General features: G+C 39.9%; 1 protein-coding gene across 2 annotated transcripts in view; it reads left to right on the top strand.

Annotated features, from left to right (window-relative positions):
* LOC131694009 (uncharacterized) overlaps nucleotides 1-23,131 on the top strand; it is a 405,981-nt gene that overhangs the window by 276,905 nt on the left and 105,945 nt on the right. For both annotated transcript variants that reach the window (XM_058982348.1, XM_058982349.1), the window contains one exon: nucleotides 15,419-15,489. In XM_058982348.1, coding sequence (XP_058838331.1) covers nucleotides 15,419-15,489 — 71 coding nt within the window. The remainder of the gene's footprint in view (nucleotides 1-15,418; nucleotides 15,490-23,131) is intronic.

Below are 23,131 nucleotides of genomic sequence, written 5' to 3'. Positions count from 1 at the left end.
CTCAGCTCTTTGCATAATATGCTAGTTAAAACCACCGTCTTTCAATCTGTACTGTAAAATAAGTGAAAAGTGTTATAGTGACGCCGTAAAAATCGGAAGAGAAAGTATAAACAGAGAGTAACTCATTGCAGATATGACGTTTTGAAAAAACGCTCAAGATTTGTCAACCGAAACTCATTATTGCCAACTTTTATACTTGTCTAAACATGTCGCGGAGTGTACGGCAGGTTCGCTAGTGCGATGTTGGTCCAAGCGTGCCGTGGCGACAAGTGACTGTTTCGCTCGCGCGTTGTTTTTCGCATGCCGAGTAACACAAAAAATCAAATATTTTAAAAACCTCATGCTTGCTCAAAATTTTCTTTCTTGGAATTGAAAACTGATAATATATGCAACATTTTACAACTTAAACGGTATGAATACCGCGTGAAGAAACCATTTAAAACAGCATTTTTTTGAAAAATTGTTTAAAAAATAGTAGAAATAGTTAACATTTGTTAAAACTTTTTTCGACATTTTCTAGACTAAACATTTGTTAAACCACCAGTGAAGTTTGGTGCAATTCGAAACTAAGCTTTGGCTGTAAAAAAATATTAGAATAAAAAGATGTATAAATTTTCAATTAACTAAAACTATTAAAAATATTTCGAATAACGACAAAATATTTCACGAAGATGTTTGGGGGTACCTAAACAATAATATTAAAACATGTTTTGCAAAATTCACCACTTTTTGAAAAATGGGGGGGGGCACTTCAAAAAATTTTACTCAGAATAACTCTTTTTCCATTCATACATACTATACCAAATTTTCTTAATTTATTTTAAAACCTAATCGACGTTGTTTTTTAAAATTTGCAAACCTTGGTGCGTTTTGTTTGTTTGTTATGACGGTTTAAGCGAAAAAAAGTTGTTCCTACATATATACGTTCGCTGAGAAAAAATATAGTTTTTCCTAAAATCTTAATTCAAGTAATTATCCCGTAATAATTAACACTACATGTAGTAGTCTATCGAATTCCCACCATTTTTGAGTATAATTTTCATTCGCTTCGGCATTTAATCATTAAGCTTTTCTACATTTCTTGCTCTGAGCTTGTCCTAGAATGATTTGATTGCTTTCTTGAACTTTGCTACTGACGTAACATATTGTTACGGCTTAAAAGCCAACTGTCAAAATTCTCCTTGAAAGGAAATTCCGGAAATACCGTTATTGGCTAAACACAGTTCATAGCAGTTAATGAAAAAAAACTTTTCTCTTTCGTTTACTACCAACATCTGTGATTGGCGAGTAATGGTTTATCCGGAATTTCTTTCCAAATAGGATTTTGACAGATGGCTTTTAAACCGTAATCATATCTTTGTCGAGAATTGAATCAATTCAAGTACTTTCACATGATGTTAACGTGTCTAGTTTTTTTAGTGTAGAGAAAACGAAATCACTCCCATTGAGTTCTTGTCGGCCAGTGTCACGAATTGGTGTTCGTTACTTGGTTGAAAACCGAGATGCGTTATAGTATAGGTGTTACCATTCGTCAAGTTTGAGTGTATGTTGCTAGTGAAATTAATCATGGCGGTCCAGGACCGCGAAGCACATAATCAACAAACCGACCAATCGAAGCTTGAATCACTAACCAATCAGAATGAAGTATGAGACCACGTGCTTCTGTTTTCTTCTCATTCTTCTTGTTTGCCCGAAAAAAGTGACAGCAGATTCACACATAGAAAAAAATGTGTACACCTGTATACACCTCGGTTGAAAACAATCCCATTTGCTTTTGCCGTCTTTGTCTATTATTTTCAACCAGCTAGTGAGATGTAGTATTTGTGTCAGGTGACGTGTACGTACATGAGCCGTAGAAAAGTCTATGATGCAGTATGCAAGAAAAAAAAATGCTTGCCGCCAAAAAAATTAATTATGTATGTTGTACAAAATTAAAACATGATACACATGTTGTAAATATATATAAGCCCACCCGTTTGGCTACGCAATCATCGGTTTCAAAAATAAAATTAAAACAAAGTTGCTTATGTTATGCAACCAACCACTAACAGTGTTCGTAGCTGAAATTCGATCATTGTCGGAAATCCGACGTCGCAGAACCGATGTCGAAAATCTCATGTAAAAATTTCGAAGCACTCAATGTCTAAAATCCGACATCGAAATTCCAATGCCGAAAATCCGATGACGGAATTCCGAAGCCAAAAATTCGGCGTCGGAAAATTGGAATTCCGATTTCGGAATGCCAAAGTCGCAATTCAGATGTCGAAAAACCAACGTTGGAATGCTGAAATCGAAAATCCGACGTCGGAATTCCGATGTCCAAAATCCGACATCGCAATTTCAATGTCGATAATCCGATGTCGCAATCCCGATGTTGAAAATTCGATGTTGCAATTTCGATGCATAAAATCTGGCGTCGGAATTCCGCTGTCGGAAATACGATATCGCAATTTCGATGTCGAGAATCCGACGTCAGAATTCCGATGTTTGAAATCCGACGTGAGAATTCTGATGTTGAAAATCCGATGTCAGAATTCCGATTTAGAAAATCCGAAGTCGGAGCTCCGATGTCGAAAATACGACGTCGGAATTCTAATGCTCAGATATACATCGACGGTTGAAATATATAGAATCATAAACCTATAAGTCACTGTGTTATGTCCGTTAGTTTGTGGATATATCTTTTTTTACTTCGATTATAGAGGTTTTAACCTTAAGGTCATTCGCCTCTTCGGGTTAGAAAAATCTCTTATGAAAAATTTCTAACCCTATGTGCGGGGTCGGGACTGAAACCCAGGTGCGCTGCGTACAAGGCAATCGATTTACCAACTACGCCACGCCTACCCCTTTGGATATACCTTATTAAGATCCTATACCTAACGCAAATGTCCATTTAATGACATCCCGGTGTGAAAAAAAACTTTTTAGCTATGGATCCTCCGCCATCATGTGCGGCATCTCACCCGCAATTTTGATGCGTCTTCTATCCCAATTGTAGGGGAGAGATGCGCACGACGACATTTACATCTGAAATCTGTACTCATGTTCAGAATGCCTTTTAAAAGGTTCCAGCTATTCAACCGGTACATGTTTACCAAAAAAAAAAATCGAACCATTTAAAGAAATGAAATTTGATTGTGATACGGAAAATTTGTCGACACTCCGTGATGCAACTGGACGTACATAATCATTAATAAAATTTTCGTGAGTTAATAATAAGGGATATTTTACATCTCCAGTGTTGTAATTCTTTGAAAGACAATCTCACAATATCATATTACCGTAAAAAGTGACCCCATATACGAGATATAGAGAGTGCGGCATCTCTCCTGACGCGGCATCTCTCCTGAAATTACCCTATGCCACATTTTCGTGACGCAAGTCGAATTTCATATATAATTTTGCACCTATCTTCAGCTCCATATAGTCGAGTAAAGTACTTTCAATGTTAAAATGTTTGCCAGTGAAATGTACATGCAACCATATCAGTACCCTACTATAATTCTGACGATGCAAAACTGTTTGAATTGATTTTAACCTCGATTTTAACTAACTAATTATGCGTGGAATATTATTCCTGCGGTGAATCACACGCTTAGTAACGATTCGTTTTGTAACGAGGACATTATTCGCCAAAACTCGTAGCTAACTACAAATTACCTAACTATTCGAATGTCGATTAATTATGGTTGTTCAAGTCATCAAAATATGTATACCATCACGGGAATCATATTCGTCTGTCGTCAGCAGGTCATAATTTCAGAACGGTGCGACTTTTCCGCCTAGTACGAGCAAACTTTAGCCATCAATTTCGTAATCACATTAGCATTATCAATATTAGAGCTCGACGGAAGGAAACTCGGAACTGCCGCAACAACGAACCGCACAACAACGGAGGAAATCTATTCTGCGACACGGGAAGGAAAATATCGTGTTCGAGGTTGTATCTTCTCTATTCGCGACTATTGGGTATCGATACCGAGATGGAAAACTATCAAATTTATAGTGAATAACATCAAACTCGTATAATTTAATAGCAGGAAGGATAGTACAATGGGACTTGAACGTTTCACTTCGGGATCGAATGTCAGGCAAAGAGTATGGTAAGAAACAGTTTGAAATAATTTAGCGAATTCTGATAGACTGGATGAATAACAAATTTTAAAAAGCATTCAAAATCTCCGTATATCCGTCTACTTATGAATTAGAAAAAAATATATTACAGTTCATTCACCTGAGCCTTATTCCAGCCGAATGTGAGGTTCTTGTAGCTATACGTTAAGCACACAAAAGCAAAATATGCTCAAGTGCAATAAAATATCAACTTAGCTAATAATTCTGTGAATGATAAAATAAACCGCACCGAAAAGAATGTTCTGCGTGCTTTTTTAGGGTATAGTACTCGCAAAGTGAAGCAGAAATATATAAAAAATCCTGTTTGAAGGAGCACTAAAGATGACAATTACTGGTATGATTCCCATCCGTCGATGACGTATCTCACCAAGACGCTTCTGTACAAGTTCACATATATGTATCTTCATACGGTATGCTAAGTTAAAGACAACTACGTAGCCGGTACAAGTAGACAAATTTATGGTTATTTACCGCCAACAAAAGTCAGCCGCGAGCCGCCTGCAATGGTTACTCTGCCACTGCATCGGTCGTTACCCTGGCCTGGACTTCCAAAGGAAGAAGACGACAACCGGCGGCAATGCCGATACGTACGGCTGGCAGCAATTGTTTAGAAGAGAACCATTCGGTTAGTTTACTGTAGGCCATACCGGCCAAATCGAGTCAAGTCGAGTCAAGCCATTCCAAGTCCCGGAAGGAAGATTTATCGGAAATGTTAAGCGTATGCACACGTCCCATTTATTACGGCCGGATGGTGAATTTGGTAATAATATACGAGCTGACACGCGGCAGCAATTTATGGCCATTTGAGGAGAGTGAGCAAAATGACACAATTAATTTAGGTCATTAGGATGGTGAAGTGGAAGTTAGCGAGTGGGGGAAAGTCGGTAGCGGTGGTTATAGCCGTATTTAGGCTTGGGTCTCACGCGGATGAGACATAGATTATATTTTATGTGTCAAAATGGTCAATCATTTCCCACAAAAGTAAATCCTTGGTACTGGGGTAATATGTTTCAGTGTGAGACATGTTACGTTGAGTAGATATTCCATAATATAGTGTTTGAATTATTTCACAAGGATTAAAATTAAATATCTGAACACCGCACGAACTAGGCCAAAACCAGGAATAAAAAAACATAACTTTTTATATACAGGGATGCCGAAAATAATAAACATACGGGTGATGTACATTATTTCATCAATTTGTCACAAAGTACAAAGCAATGGTAATAACATAATCAATCTGTACGAATAATTTGTATCCAGATTGTTACAAAAGATATAAATTAAATGCTTAATTGTTCTATAAAATGAACTTCAATTATTTTGGTGAAAATAAGCAATTTGTCTTTGTAGAAAAATCAATAAATAGTTCTGTTGCAACATTACATCAAGTCTCGATGTTTCGCGCATTTTAAAAACATTTGGCTAATTCGATTTTAAACATTTCCCTTACTTCCCCTTTTTGAATATTTTTGAAGTTCTGCGTATAATGAATCAAGAACCGATGTATGTGGCCAATGTGGTCAAAGCGACTTTGGTTGGTCATTATTTAACTGGACATGCAAATCCAAGTAATTTAACACCCATTTTAATATGTTTTGCATAATTTTGATATCACGGTAGTATCAGTTTACATGAAAAATTGCTGTGTGGCTGCCCTCTTCAATTCGTAACTCCGAAACGGGAGCTCCGATTGACAAAAAATCAATAGCAACGGAATCGTTGTACCTTTCATTGGAGACTAAGAAAATCGGCCATCTTTGAGAAACTGAAATGATATTTTTTTCCACATGCACACAAACATACACCGGAGCACAAGTAACAGGAAGGATGAGGGGCTAAACGACCCCCCCTCTCCCCGAACCAGCTGCGAGTTGGGGATTCTTGCTAAGATATGGTGGAGTTTGGAAATGAAGTGCCAACCGGCATATCAGGATCGACGCCAGTAACATCCTGATTATGGCATACTGGCCATGGCGAATGTCAACGAACAGGACACGGATCACGAATTGGACGGCAACTCTGGGCTGACAGGCGTGCTGTTCTACTCCAGGAGTAAGGAAGGATGACATCGACTTGAAATGGAGAGTGGGCAGACCTCCGGGTATGTTCCGTTGGAGCATTCCCGATTTTACGCCGATCCTGCTCTGAACACTACTTCTGGTGCCAACCATAGCATGACATACCTGCTTAATAGATAATCATGGGATCTCAAGAGGCGACTATGTACAACGAGTGGAGATAGCGGCCCGGAGTTGAAACCCAAAAACATGGAGAAAAACAAGGGACTCACACATACGGAACAGAAATGGCGAATCCGTTCGCCAGAGATGGTTTGATGAGGCCACCACCACCAGCTACAGCTGAAGTCATTCAGTAAGAGCAGGAGTAGAAGCAGCAGCAACAACAGCTAGAGCAGAGCGGGATGAAAGTCACCCATCAGAAGCCAAAAGTTGCAGCAAAGCACTTGGTGGAGAAGCTCCCAAAGTTTGTGGATGCGAGAAACAATATCCATAAGGACATTAAGGTTATCAGAATCTGAAAGCCGCTACTGTCTGCCGTGAATGAGTATGATGCGGAAATGCGGAGAGCTAATGAAGCTGGGCGAACATTTGCGTCGGCTAAGGCTACTATCTTCTTAGCCTCTCCGAAGCAGGGTAAGGAGATGCAGATTGGAGTGGAGAACGCACCAGTTTCCGTGGCGCCAAAGAGGACAAGAACCTCGTGACCACTGAGCGATCCACTACACCATAGGTCGGCGAATTTGTACGGCAACGCCGACAATGCCGAGGATAATGGAGCCGAGGAACTATCGGCGTCCGGCGTACTGGTGGAACGAAAAGCTAAGCATCCTCCAGGCTACCTGCCTCAAAGCCAGAAGACGTGTTCAGAGAGCTAGATCTGAGGCAGTCAGAGAAGAGCGTAAGGTAAAATTCCGGGCGGCCATGGCCGCTTTTAAACGCGAGATAGTACTAAGCAAGACCTCCTGCTACAAGGAGCTGTGCAGAGAAGTAGACGCTAACCCCTGGGGCAATGCTTACCATATCGTTATGGCCAGGATCAAGGGTCCAGTGACGCCAGTCAAAATGTGCGCTGACAAACTGAAAATTATCGTGGAGAGTCTTTTCCCGAAACATGACCCAACCGTATGGCCGCCTACACCGTACGTTTATGCAGGTGGAAATTCTGGTGAAAGAGATTCCAACGACGAGCTCCTTAGTCCCCAACGTGGCACTGAAGACCGCTATGCTGGAGTTTCCGGATATGTTCAGGATAGTCCTACAGAAATGCCTGGACGAAGGCTACTTCCCGGATTGATGGATCCAGAAGCTGGTGCTGCTGCCAAAATCAAAGAAACCACCAGGAGATACAGCATCGTATCGGTCTACATGCCTCATGGATACTCTTGGTAAACTTCTGGAAAGGTTCATAGTCAGCAGGCTGACGAACTACGCTGAAAATGAGAATGGAGGCAGGTCGGGTTCTGGAAAGGATTGTCGACGGTGGCCGCCATCCGCAGTCATCGCGAGTGCGGAGAAACAGTGCCAGCTTGGGGCGATCGACGTAGCGCTGCACACAATGCGGATTCCGACTGTCTGCAAGGTTCTGAAAAATTACTTCCAGAACCGAGTACTGGTCTACAAAACAAACATGGGGCAGATGTCGACCCTAATCTTAGGGATCCATACTCGACCCCACGCTCTGGAATATAATGTACAACGGAGTGTTAACATTGGAACAGCCCAAGGGATTCGAGATCGTCAGCTTTGTAGAGGACGTTGTCCTGACGATAACCGGCGAGACCCTTCAGAAGGCAGAGATGTTGACGGCAGAGACAATAGGCATCGTGAAAACCTGGATGGCTGACGTCAAGTTGCAGCTGGTTCACCATAAGACCGAGGTAGTGCTGGTCAGCAACCGTAAAAAATCCAGCGTAATTTGATCAGCGTCGGGGGACAATCCATCCCATCGATCAAGATACCTGAATCCAGTAGAACCATTCTGGAGCCAGAAATTAGAAACCGCCGTTTCGAATCCGTTGTTTCATTTGAATTTAAATTCGCCATTTTAAATTTTACAAATCTATGAACGGATTAGTAATTAGAGATTCCGAAAACCTCCAGATCTAAATCTAACTTCATGTATATGAATTTTTTAAGAAGAAAAGTTGTATGGAACACGTCTCCCTACAATTTCGAAAAACATTGCTCTTTTGGATGGGAGTCGACTGTATTAAAATAAAGGTTATATGCAGTATTCGAATTCGATTGGACATAAACATCAACCCGGTGACATCTTATCATGTATTACCATCACGTCCAACATATTTCAATAAAATTTGAAAGAAAAGCAGCCAGTACACTTCCTCATCTTTCCCACAACCCTTCTTCTCCGACGATCAAACAAAACCCCTTACAAGTTATTATGCCGCTCAGTGATCCATCGAACTCAGGTAAATCCATGCACTATTCCTGACAATTGTGCAGCACGTGCGTTTGAATTCGTACACATTATCTTAGTTGGCATTCATAGCGGATAGGGTACAAGCAGGAGGTAACTGTTGCCAACAAGTTAATAAGTGCACAGTAACGACTAATTAATCGGCTGTCGATAGATGAAATTCAATGATAAATTATCGCAATACATACCCGACTGCCATGGCGAGATAACGGTAAACTTGTGTGTGCAGTGCAGCAAATAAACGATTTTATATATATTGAAAACTTTTTTAAACTTCTCAGCTGCAGCGCATTCAAATGCTTGATTTCCTATTCATATAAGCCAAACCTTGTTCCAGTTAGATTCCTGAAGTATGACTGAACCTAAAGCAACACCTCTACTAGTAACTACTAGAGGTGCTCCTTAAAATTCAATCATACTGTTGATTATGGAATATTGTCCCGATCAGAAACACATAACAAGAATATTTCAAAACTATATCTCTCGTTGTTACTTGTTATAATTTCCTGTTATTTTAACTACTAACGAGACCAAATTTATAACACAATTGGTTACGAAAATTGCATTCTGTTACAATCTTGTTATTTCATTCTGATCGGGGTGACACCAATCTGATATCGAATTATTCCTCTTTCAGCAGGAAATGAAGTGCCAACCGGCATATCAGGATCGACGCCAGTAACATCCTGATTATGGCATACTGGCCATGGCGAATGTCAACGAACAGGACACGGATCACGAATTGGACGGCAACTCTGGGCTGACAGGCGTGCTGTTCTACTCCAGGAGTAAGGAAGGATGACATCGACTTGAAATGGAGAGTGGGCAGACCTCCGGGTATGTTCCGTTGGAGCATTCCCGATTTTACGCCGATCCTGCTCTGAACACTACTTCTGGTGCCAACCATAGCATGACATACCTGCTTAATAGATAATCATGGGATCTCAAGAGGCGACTATGTACAACGAGTGGAGATAGCGGCCCGGAGTTGAAACCCAAAAACATGGAGAAAAACAAGGGACTCACACATACGGAACAGAAATGGCGAATCCGTTCGCCAGAGATGGTTTGATGAGGCCACCACCACCAGCTACAGCTGAAGTCATTCAGTAAGAGCAGGAGTAGAAGCAGCAGCAACAACAGCTAGAGCAGAGCGGGATGAAAGTCACCCATCAGAAGCCAAAAGTTGCAGCAAAGCACTTGGTGGAGAAGCTCCCAAAGTTTGTGGATGCGAGAAACAATATCCATAAGGACATTAAGGTTATCAGAATCTGAAAGCCGCTACTGTCTGCCGTGAATGAGTATGATGCGGAAATGCGGAGAGCTAATGAAGCTGGGCGAACATTTGCGTCGGCTAAGGCTACTATCTTCTTAGCCTCTCCGAAGCAGGGTAAGGAGATGCAGATTGGAGTGGAGAACGCACCAGTTTCCGTGGCGCCAAAGAGGACAAGAACCTCGTGACCACTGAGCGATCCACTACACCATAGGTCGGCGAATTTGTACGGCAACGCCGACAATGCCGAGGATAATGGAGCCGAGGAACTATCGGCGTCCGGCGTACTGGTGGAACGAAAAGCTAAGCATCCTCCAGGCTACCTGCCTCAAAGCCAGAAGACGTGTTCAGAGAGCTAGATCTGAGGCAGTCAGAGAAGAGCGTAAGGTAAAATTCCGGGCGGCCATGGCCGCTTTTAAACGCGAGATAGTACTAAGCAAGACCTCCTGCTACAAGGAGCTGTGCAGAGAAGTAGACGCTAACCCCTGGGGCAATGCTTACCATATCGTTATGGCCAGGATCAAGGGTCCAGTGACGCCAGTCAAAATGTGCGCTGACAAACTGAAAATTATCGTGGAGAGTCTTTTCCCGAAACATGACCCAACCGTATGGCCGCCTACACCGTACGTTTATGCAGGTGGAAATTCTGGTGAAAGAGATTCCAACGACGAGCTCCTTAGTCCCCAACGTGGCACTGAAGACCGCTATGCTGGAGTTTCCGGATATGTTCAGGATAGTCCTACAGAAATGCCTGGACGAAGGCTACTTCCCGGATTGATGGATCCAGAAGCTGGTGCTGCTGCCAAAATCAAAGAAACCACCAGGAGATACAGCATCGTATCGGTCTACATGCCTCATGGATACTCTTGGTAAACTTCTGGAAAGGTTCATAGTCAGCAGGCTGACGAACTACGCTGAAAATGAGAATGGAGGCAGGTCGGGTTCTGGAAAGGATTGTCGACGGTGGCCGCCATCCGCAGTCATCGCGAGTGCGGAGAAACAGTGCCAGCTTGGGGCGATCGACGTAGCGCTGCACACAATGCGGATTCCGACTGTCTGCAAGGTTCTGAAAAATTACTTCCAGAACCGAGTACTGGTCTACAAAACAAACATGGGGCAGATGTCGACCCTAATCTTAGGGATCCATACTCGACCCCACGCTCTGGAATATAATGTACAACGGAGTGTTAACATTGGAACAGCCCAAGGGATTCGAGATCGTCAGCTTTGTAGAGGACGTTGTCCTGACGATAACCGGCGAGACCCTTCAGAAGGCAGAGATGTTGACGGCAGAGACAATAGGCATCGTGAAAACCTGGATGGCTGACGTCAAGTTGCAGCTGGTTCACCATAAGACCGAGGTAGTGCTGGTCAGCAACCGTAAAAAATCCAGCGTAATTTGATCAGCGTCGGGGGACAATCCATCCCATCGATCAAGATACCTGAATCCAGTAGAACCATTCTGGAGCCAGAAATTAGAAACCGCCGTTTCGAATCCGTTGTTTCATTTGAATTTAAATTCGCCATTTTAAATTTTACAAATCTATGAACGGATTAGTAATTAGAGATTCCGAAAACCTCCAGATCTAAATCTAACTTCATGTATATGAATTTTTTAAGAAGAAAAGTTGTATGGAACACGTCTCCCTACAATTTCGAAAAACATTGCTCTTTTGGATGGGAGTCGACTGTATTAAAATAAAGGTTATATGCAGTATTCGAATTCGATTGGACATAAACATCAACCCGGTGACATCTTATCATGTATTACCATCACGTCCAACATATTTCAATAAAATTTGAAAGAAAAGCAGCCAGTACACTTCCTCATCTTTCCCACAACCCTTCTTCTCCGACGATCAAACAAAACCCCTTACAAGTTATTATGCTGCTCAGTGATCCATCGAACTCAGGTAAATCCATGCACTATTCCTGACAATTGTGCAGCACGTGCGTTTGAATTCGTACACATTATCTTAGTTGGCATTCATAGCGGATAGGGTACAAGCAGGAGGTAACTGTTGCCAACAAGTTAATAAGTGCACAGTAACGACTAATTAATCGGCTGTCGATAGATGAAATTCAATGATAAATTATCGCAATACATACCCGACTGCCATGGCGAGATAACGGTAAACTTGTGTGTGCAGTGCAGCAAATAAACGATTTTATATATATTGAAAACTTTTTTAAACTTCTCAGCTGCAGCGCATTCAAATGCTTGATTTCCTATTCATATAAGCCAAACCTTGTTCCAGTTAGATTCCTGAAGTATGACTGAACCTAAAGCAACACCTCTACTAGTAACGACTAGAGGTGCTCCTTAAAATTCAATCATACTGTTGATTATGGAATATTGTCCCGATCAGAAACACATAACAAGAATATTTCAAAACTATATCTCTCGTTGTTACTTGTTATAATTTCCTGTTATTTTAACTACTAACGAGACCAAATTTATAACACAATTGGTTACGAAAATTGCATTCTGTTACAATCTTGTTATTTCATTCTGATCGGGGTGACACCAATCTGATATCGAATTATTCCTCTTTCAGCAGGGGAAGCTTCATCACAACACAGATAGAGCCGGATACTTTTAAAGTCCCATCCAGAAGAATGCGAAACACTGTTTAACATTATGATGATTTCTTTGTTTCTGGCAACCCGAATATTTGCTATAACTTTAAGTGACTTCAACCATGTTACAAAAAATCATACGGGATAAAATATTTACATTTTTGAAGTTTACGGATTTTTAAAATTATTTAACTACACCCAAATCTATATCTTCATTAATGTAAATAAAAATAAAAATAAGACTAGCTCAGGTTTCTCCGTGGAGCATTCGATACTCAGCTGGAGAGCACCAGCAGACAAATTGTCCAACATATCTTGCAATGGTCCTTGCAAATCGACAGTTTTTGGACCTGCAATAGAGACTACACCGTCATCTACAAGCTGCCTTAGTATGTAGGAATTGACAAGACACTTGTCAATGCCATTCACGTAAAAATTGTATAGAAGGAGGCTTAGTCATGAGACCTGGGCAAGGCCCATGTAGGTAAATCATGACGTTGACAAATCACAATGCGAAAAATGCATGTGTTTTCAGACAAGTTTAGCTGAAAGTTGTTAAAATCGTTAAAAGACCATGCTGGTGCAACTTCTTAGCAAGAATGTTGATAGAAACTGAATTAAAACTCACCAATGTCCAAGAAAATTTATGCCATCTACAAATTTCGGTAGAGAGCAACGCAAGGCAATCGTTCGTCTCTTTGGCTTTTCCGAAAGCAAATTGTATATCTGAAAGTAAGCAATTTGCTTCGACCCAATTATCGAGACGCCAAAAGATTATTTTCTTTTACAACTTCCGAATCCAACACAGCATTTTTAATGGTCGATACGAGTTGTGGTCGGAGGCTGATTTACCTGGCTTTGTGATGGCGATGACCTTCACTTATCTACAGTCATGAGGGGCAATGTTGCCCTCGAAAAACTTGTTAAATAAATTAACAATCACCTTTTTGCAACGGCAGATTTTTCAACACATTGAAGTTGATTCTGTCTAACATCGTGACATTATTGTTGCATGCATAAGAGAGCAAGTGAGAACTTCACCATCGAAAACGGTGGCTCGGTCGCAATATAGGGAGGGAACGCGACGCGAAATGTCTTATGTGTCGACACTGAGTCTTCGACAAGCAGTCTTTCGTGGCGAAATTGAATATCGAGCGGTTTAAATATTCCATGTTTCGGTTAGCACTGTTCCGGTTTCGCACACGTCGGGCACCTTTCCAAAGGGGCTATACACTAATTACGTAAGAGAATATGGGGGAGGGGGAGTTTCAAAAAATCTTACAAATTCTTATCTAAGGGGGAGGGAGGGTTTGTCCTTTCTTACGTAATATCATAAAACAAGTATGAAAAATGAAATCTATAAGAAAAAAATCCCCTTTAAAGAGTGCACATCGATATTTCTCTCGATAGCTCGTCGATAAATCGGCACCAACAATCGTGTTTTAATATCATCAGGCTCTTCAATTTCTTCTCTAACGTTGCGTACTTGCTACAATTGTTAAGCATTCCAACATTCAGGAATTCCTTGAATATGAAAACCTTCTCTGCGTATCAGTCTGAGCACGAATTGCGGTACGGAGCCAGCCACCGTGGGGGTCAAAAATTACATGCAATCTACCGCAGCGCCATTACGCAGTCAACTGCATTAAGAATGTTTTTACTGTGGGAAAAAAGGTTATCAGGATGCCTTTATTAGGGTCAAATATACAGAACATAATGTCAGAGAATTTTCTTCCTCCAGCTAAGATACAGGTACGCTTAGAGTCCTTTATGTCTTAGAAAGTGCTGGAAGCTCCTTTTCTTAACACAGACTTCTGAGACCACGAGCTACTTGCTTCGGTTTTACATCAATATTTCCTCGAAATCTTATTTTTAGAGGACCTTGAAGAGACTCCTTTTGACCTTTACAATGAAGCTCAGGTGGAGAAATGTTCCTCCCTCTGCTAAAAGTACGGCAATGCAGACAAAGGAGATTAAAAATGATTCTTCCTCATTCTACACGTGAGAGATTCGCCAGATACGCTTAAGCGTTCTACGAAAAATCTGAAAAAAATTACATGTGAAAACTTGCATAATGTGATCCAACTTTACCAAGATCCAAGATGTTTCAAGAAGTTGTGAAATTATCTTGTAAAACATGAAAAGAAATGCATGTATTTCCCTATGAAACTTAAATCGTTTTGGAGCATTTTGCATAATTTTATTTTATAAGTTGATTGATTTCATGACCGGCAATGAAAAAAATCCAAAATCGCAACAATAACTGCCACCCTAGTGAGGAATAATCATTGTAACTCTGTTTTATTTTGTATTTTCTTACCCCTTTTTATTAGCCCTCTTTTCCTCTTGTTTCCCATCAGGAAAATGATGAGCCACAGGTAAGACTCCAATTTTCAAGCTACATGGTGAATTGGCTCTGATTTATGATTCTGAAAGCCTCAATCAAAATTAGTTCCGTTTCGAGTTGTGCACAGAGACATTTGGCCAGTTTGTATGATATACATGTAGTGTTCTAATTAGGACAGATTTACAGTAACAACTTTCAACAACCTTGCAAATGCATCTATAGACAGGTGGGTTGATAGTACCATGTAATATCAGGACGAAATCACCTCTAATATTGTTTCGTATATTTTCCTTCGTTTAACTACTGATTTCGAAAAATAATAGAGACTGAAGCTCATACAGAAGATAGCAGATGCAATTCAACACATTCATTGCAGCAAACTTATAGTTTAGTTCGTAACTAATTGATGTTGTCAATATGGATCATTAATCTGCTCGGTTAATTCGAGGGAGAATTTAATAGTTTGGCACCCCATTAAATCAACTAATTATCGTGGACATATATTTAAACTGTAATGCTAGCGTACCGACAAATTGATGTGTATATAATATAATTACTCAGTTGACGTAGGTGGTTCCATTTGGTACTCGAATCTAATCCGGAAATTCTTCGTGTCATTTCAGAAATGGACGACATGTTGGTGCAGTGCAACAAGAACAGCGTTTACGTACTGAACTCCAGCTACCGATACCGGGTGAGTAGATTCAATTTCCCAGCGTACGCTCAACCGCTGACATTTTCCATTCCTCTCCGTATGTTATCCCTCCAAGGATGCCTGTGACACAAGAAAACACAACATCTTTTATCGCGTTACAAGTCATGCACGAGGGCATAATTTTTTACAATGCAAAAGCAAAATTCTTTTTACCAAGTGACTGCTTTCTCCTGACATCAAAGTAGACCGTTTCAGAATTTTTCTTTCCTTTTTCTCAGCTCTAGGAAGCCCCCGTTTATTGTTTCCCCGACAAGAACGACGACATCGGAAGGATACTTTTTCATTTCTGTCTTTTGTGTTGTACCTTATGCCCACCCTATATCTACATCTGTACCGTGTGCGTGATAATGTTCAATAACTGAACATTGTAGGTTATTTTAACCCTAGAACGTTGCACTGGGGTAAACAAATGTACCCCACGCCTTCTCTGGAGCCGTGTGGAGACGAGAATTTGGCATTTATCGACCTGGGACCCTAACCATAATTCAATTTAGAGTTTCAGTGGAAATGTGACTCGTGACAATACCAGTTTAAATACTGGTTGTTTTACTACGTAAGTAACAATTAGTGTTATAAAATCGTTTTTGGTCATTCATTCAATTAATTTGATGTAATTTTTTATAGTTTTTTAAAACAATGGCTCGCAAATATAATTTGCGCACGGTAACTACTGTAACAGTAACGTTGCGTGTTACCAATGTATTACTGGTCAGTAATATTTTTTTCATTTCAATTTCCACTCAGGTATTATCTAAAACACGGTTTTTAAACTTTCACTCTTCCAAATAATTGCACTTTTTCAAAAATATCGAAATTCCATTTAATAGTTTTTAAATCATTCTTCCAACTTTTAGAATCATTTTTTTTTTTTCAAATCGATTAAAATTTCGCAAAGTTGTAGTAATTTTTGTGAAAAATTTTACACGATATTTTCACTCGCAATTAAAAAACAAAGAAAATTATGTATTATAGGGGAGTCCGGGGCTAGTTGGCGGTTGGGGTAAGTTGGCGGAAGCCCCCTTTCTCCGTTTCTATTACACATAAAGCGTTGCCTCTCGTTGTGTACCTCAAGTAATGTGAAACACATTATCCGATGTGTTTTTGTTGCAAAACATTTTGTTTTGTTGAAATTGTGGGCGATATGATGTTTTCGAGCATACCAAGTAAATTTTCTAAATTTTAAATACTTTGCGCTATTTAGGGTGATTTTCAATCTATTTCCCGAATGATTTTTATTTTTCGACAGCGCGTGAAAAGAGCTTTCAGTATCCGTATAGATATCACATCTATCCACAAATAAAAGTTATTTTTTAAATAGCTTTTAATAAAATATTCGGTTGGGGTAAGTTGGCGGTGTTGCACGCGGGGCAAGTTGGCGGTACTATTTACAGTGCAAAAAGTCATCAAAAATTTTATTTCTGGAATTCACTCCAAAGTAAGAAAATCTTTTTCTTGTGTATCTCGCCAATGTATTCCGGCCAATTGCATGAAATTTTTTAAAAATTTGCTTTTGAATAGGGAGTAAGCGTATTGAAACTGAAATATAATAGCAAATGTCGTTTAATATACAGTTTTCTCGAAAAGACATTCAGCACGTTCCAAAAGGACCCTTGACGTAATTGAATCTCCATTTAATTGCTTAGTTTTTGGCATACCCTCACATACCGCCAACTTATCCCGGGGCCGGGGTAAGTTGGCGGGTTTTCCGCGTCACATATTTTTGTCTCTAAAAAAGGAAAAAATGCATCAAACACTTTTAAAAAAATCAGAGATATTGCCAACAGTCTGCTCTTTCATGCCGCATGTTCTATTTTGCAAGATCTACCTACATCAAAGCGGGAAAAATTGAAAACTGAAAACACCGCCAACTAGCCCCGGTCTCCCCTACATTTATTTTACTTGCATTTTTACCTGCGAAAATGGCGATCAAACGCGTAGGGTACATTTGTACCCCAGTGCAACGTTCTAGGGTTAATGTATTCTGGGGCAGAATGAGGGACACGTCTGTGATTTTGCATTGATCAACATGTTTTGAGTGTTTTATGATAAAGGATACTAGTTCGCATGTTCAACTACGCGCGATTTATCATTTATTTTGATCCAGTTTATGATGAATTGGGTCCTGAAAAATTAGTTCAGTGCGCTAAATAACTATAGGGGAGAGTGAGGACACTTGATCCTTGGGGATATTTGATTCCCCTTCCATATCGCACAATATAAACACAAAAAATTATCACAATATAAAAGAAAATGACATATTTGGTAGTTTATGATGTTTAAAAAACAAATCTAATGTATTACATTTGTTATGGAAAAGTTGTATCATATTTTTGAAAATATAGGTTAAAATTCATCTCGAAGATCTTTTTACGATTTTTTTGAACAATTGTATGAGCTCGTTGACCAAATTATTTCTGAATATTTTCAACTACAATTTCTTTACAAGGGCTTTTGTCTATAAAAACACGTCTTTCGAAGAAATAGTTACGCAACTTCTACAAAAAAACTAAATTTCGTTCGCCTCATACAACAGGTACCTTTGATCCCTGTAACACTGGGTACTCTTTATCCCTATCATTAACTCTCACACACACTTCCGAAATGCATAGGAATAGAAATAATCACTTACATAAAGTACCCGATAGTATAAATTAAACAAAAATGTTTGTTTCGCGAATAAATTTTGATATAAGTTATTGAAAGTTGGAAAAGGCAGGCAAACAGCACTGATTTACCGCAAATATCTGGCTTCACTTTCTGCTGGTGTTAAAGCTTGTCGTGCATCTAAAAAGGTAGTCTTAGTAGTTATTTTGTCAAGCTAGGTTATTAGCTTAATTTTCGCTTCTATTAGTTTGCTCTGTTTGTTTAGCCCTAGTAGGCAGGGGATCAAGTTACCACAAGTTTTTACAAAAACTTCATTTTGACATGATTTTCAAAACTGTTCATATTACTGACAGGACACGGTATTTGGATTTACATATTATTCACAGCTCTTACAATTTGAATTGACCGCAAAATGACGATATTTACATTCACAACTTTTATTTCATTTAAAAGTTATGTGAACAAAACAAAAGTGGGATCAAGTGTACCCACTCTCCCCTACCTCACACTTTGATAATCTCAGCATAATAGTTCTACGACCCAAAAACAGTGAAATAGATTTTTATGCGATGCATTGGACCGCAACAAGTCATATGAATCTATATTGATTTTATAGCTATGCTTCTTATCTTTAAATGATTTAATTTGTACACAACTCATAAGAAATAAGTTTACCGTACGAATCCCGATCAGAAAAACATAACAAAAAGATTTCAAAACTATATCTTGCTTTGTTACTTGTTGTAAATTTCTGTTATTTTAATTACTAAAGAGATCTTATTTATAACACAATATGTTACGAAAATTGCATTCTGTTTTAATCTTGTTATTTCATTCGTATCGGGATCCGAATCAACCATTATAATTTTGAGTGTTTTCGTGTAAACGCTGCGGTAGGTCTAGATAGATATATTAATTTTTTTCATATTTGTATATAAATATTATGGTTAAGTTAGTCTTCAATTCTTCTGCAGTTGTAACACATAATGCACATTTTTGGAAGAGCAGACATAACGCCTTTCGAATTGAAAAAGGGCGGTATAGATACGGATGTTTATACATCATTGACAAATACCTGCAAAGAGTAATCCAAATATGTTATTCAAAAGAATCTCAAAAACAGTTCTTTGGAGAAGAAAATGGACATTGTTATCGTGAAAACACCTTTTTTCTTAATTACCCCAAAATTTGTAAATTAGCGCTATTAGCAATGCACGAAAATGCTTCGTTGCAGAAAACGATGAAAAAATTCGTGCATTGTATTATCATATTCGTTCTATTTTGCAAATGATTTTTTCAGTGTAATCCTCGTTTCTGCAACCATAAACCTAGTAAATTTGATCTATGAACTAGACTACCGTAATATACGAACAATATTACATGACCCAATTTATAATAGAAAAAGACCACGAATACTGATCCCGCCGTCCCGATATTATATTTGATATATAATAGAATGGTTGTTATCAAGTTCACATGTAAACAAAATAAAACTGCATTATTGTTTAAAGTATGAAATTCATGCATCTTAGAATAAACACATAGGTTTCGGGTTAGTTACGGGAGGAAAGATGAACATGGACTAATCATAACATTTTTTCTCATTGTCTATTCCACCACATACATTCTAGAACTCAGGGTAAAGTTCATGATTATTAAATTATTCAACCTAAATATTATTTTAAGTTAATTGAGAATATTTTTTTGTGTTTTCGAAGTATTTCTTATTATAATATTCAACATTTTTTATTTATATTACGTCTTTGGTGTATACCGTACAGATTACAATTAATGCTATTGCTAGGACAATATTAAAAATTTCTAATTGCTAACTTATAACTAGATTTAGTAGTATGGAAGTCATAAACTAAAGCAGTTTCGTTGAATTTGTTTCAACATCTGGCTACCGGATTGTTCTAGCCATATGCTGTACGGTGCCTAGGAATCCACAGAAGCGGACGATTCCTTATATCACGAGGGGGGAACAAACAAATGAATCCTTGAGAGACTGTCGGGACATTGTTCGACAACATATCAAAAATTAACATTCTTTGCAAGAAAGCGCGGTGGGACTCCAGCGTTGGCAAATCTGGCAACATGCATCTATTCTTATACGGCGGAAGACAGATAGGGTCGTTCCAAGGCATTTTCTGAGAGCAAATCGTACAAAACTTTCCAGTGATCCAGACCAGTGCGCAGTATAAAGATTTTTTGCGTAGAAATCCACAAAATCGCCTGTGCTCCGTTTCAGAGACACCAATGTTGGCAAAAACCTTCGCCATTGTTGCAGTGATGTGGTCAACGAAATGAAATTTTCTGTAGAATAACACTCCCAAGACATCCACCCTCTCGATGACACAGGTTTGAAGGGTATATTCGCAACGCGTTATATTTGCTGATCGTCCGAAACTTATCATCTTACATTTATCGACGCTGATTTGCATACCGTTCAGTAAGCACCATTCCTCTATATGGGCTATGTCGTCTTGGAGCACAGAAGAGTCGAGTGCTAAGACAATTAAACGAAAGATATTCAGATAATCAGCATAGAGTAGTTTTCCAGACTTGATGCGGGTGCAGAGATCGTTGATGAATAAGAGAAAAATCAGCGGCCCTAGATGACTTCCTTGAGGCACACCGGTTGGTGTTACGAATGCGCTTGAGCGCGTGGTACCAATTCTAACGAAGGCGAATCGTTGTGAGAGGTAAGAATGCAGCCATCTGGTTACCGAGTCAGGATAACCTAGTCGCTCCAGTTTCAAAACAGCAATGTTTTGGGGCACCTTGTCGAATGCTTTCGCGAAGTAAAAATATATATCGTCCACTTGTTGACGCTTCTCGACAGCTGGAACTAGAAAGCTTGTGTACGTGATCAAATTCGAAGTGGCGGAACGTTTTTTTACAAATCCGTGTTAACGGTTGTCGATTATGCTGGAAGAACCAGCATACGTCACATTGTAGACAAACTATTCCAGAACTTTAGCTAGGCATTCCTCTGTAGTTTTCAATATTGTGATTTCAATATCCAGCCTTATAAATAGGAACTATAGCAGCTTCTTTCCATACATTTGGGAAAACATTTTCCGAGATTGAGCGCTGGAAAATAGTACTCACTGGTGCAGAAATTACTCGGGCACAATGTTTTATAAAAACAGAAGGCAATCAATCCGGACCAGGCCCTTTCAAAGGATCAACACTGGACAGAGCGCTCAATACATCGGAAGCACTTACGTTTGGAAGATGACGGTTGATATTATGCATTGGCAAAGTTTCAAGCTACTGTTGTGATGTATAGATAGGTGGGCTGGTAAATACATATCGGAAGTGATCTGTAAAAAGGTCCACCGACTCGGCAGCGGACTGCGAATTTTCGTCACGAAGATAGACATTTTCTGGTATACCCCCGGAGCGTTTTCTGCTATTTATAAACGTCTACAATGTCGAGGGATTATTTCGAAGTCTGCATTGAACTTGGTTCAGTGCACCGAAAGCTCTGTTCCGGGCTGTTTCAAACTACAGTTGAATCTGACGAAAAACAGTTTTGTTGTTGTTGTCCTATGGTGTAAGTATCGCTTTCGTTGTTTCCGGAGTACGTTGCGTAGGCGACCAAGCTCGGCGTTCCACCACTGAAAGTTATAATCTGCATTTTCTGCTTACACATTTTTAGGAACCTTACGGCGAGGAATCTCATATATGGCATCATAGAATGCCGCAACTGCCTGATCTGAGCCATTTCCAACCAGCATCTCACGCCAATTGAGACTTTATCGAAGTTGCATCGAGTAAAGTCAAAGTTGAAGTCGTCGTAACTGCCTCAAAAGCTTCATCATCATCATCAGAATGCACAACAAATCTTAAAGCGAAGGATTTACGAGGGTCTACCTACAGTGTAGATGTCGGATGCTGAATCAGCTTGATCACGTCTGTGTCATTAACAAAAGCTAAATCGAGGGTCCGCCCATTCGCTTTGCTAAAAGAGTAGATTTGATACAAGCCACCAGCGACCAACGTTTCTGTGATGGCCGTCTCTTGTTCCGATGTTGCATTTTCAGGAAGGTAGCATTTGTAATCGTCATCAAAAAAACTCCGAAGATGAGAAATATTATAATCACCTATAACAAGTACATTGTCGCGCCTATTACATTTGTCCAGGATGCTTTGGACTGCTGAGGAGTGAATGTTGCACAAGTCAGAATCACTGTTCGGCCTTAGATAAATGCGAATATATATTGATCGACCTGGCATTGAAACGCGTACGACAACTTGCTCCAAACATTCACATCCAGGCATTTTTAGTACAGTCGCTGTTAGATGTTTCTTTATCGCTATAAGAACACGCCCTCCGTGGCTTAGATGACTGGTAGAAGAGTTGCAATCGCATCGGTAGATTTCGTAGTTCGTCCATAGCTCAACGTTTAATATATCATCACGTAGCCAGGTTTCGGTGAGAACGATATCGATATCATAATCGCAGAAAGTGAGGGCAAGCAAGAAGGCCTCGAACGTTCTGGTAGTAGACGGACAGGAAATCATGTTCTGTATGCGACGGTGTGCTATGAACCAAAAGGTTTTCAGGGAGCAGATTATCATTTAAAGCGACATAGTCGTCTGAAGAGGGAGTTCGGAAGACCCCCTCACGACCTCCGAACGCAGGGTGGGGACGACTGGGCTGGTCGCCGGCTGGTGACGCGACTGCGTCGGCACGCTCGGGGGCTTCCGTAGAACTGGATAACGGGCATCCCGGTGATAGCAGGGCAGCGTAAGTTTGTAGATGTAGTCTCGATGATGGCATAGCTGTTATGCTTTGTTCAAGAAACGACGGATTTCTCGAATCTATTGTACTCGATGGCATGCGAGAAGCCGAGTAAGTTACAGAAAGCGAACTGTCATGTGTGTGTGTATACAATCCATTTCCCACTGTCCGGCAGTGCTTTTATGGAAGAAACTTGTCTGCATCTACATTCTGGGGCCGCCTTCATATACAATAAGCCCCACGCGAATACATCTACAATTGGAT

Source organism: Topomyia yanbarensis, chromosome 3 (genome assembly GCF_030247195.1).
Source record: "Topomyia yanbarensis strain Yona2022 chromosome 3, ASM3024719v1, whole genome shotgun sequence".
Lineage (NCBI taxonomy): Eukaryota > Metazoa > Arthropoda > Insecta > Diptera > Culicidae > Topomyia > Topomyia yanbarensis.
The sequence above is the reverse complement of the archived record's forward strand: the minus strand, read 5'-3'. Positions and strand labels throughout refer to the sequence as shown.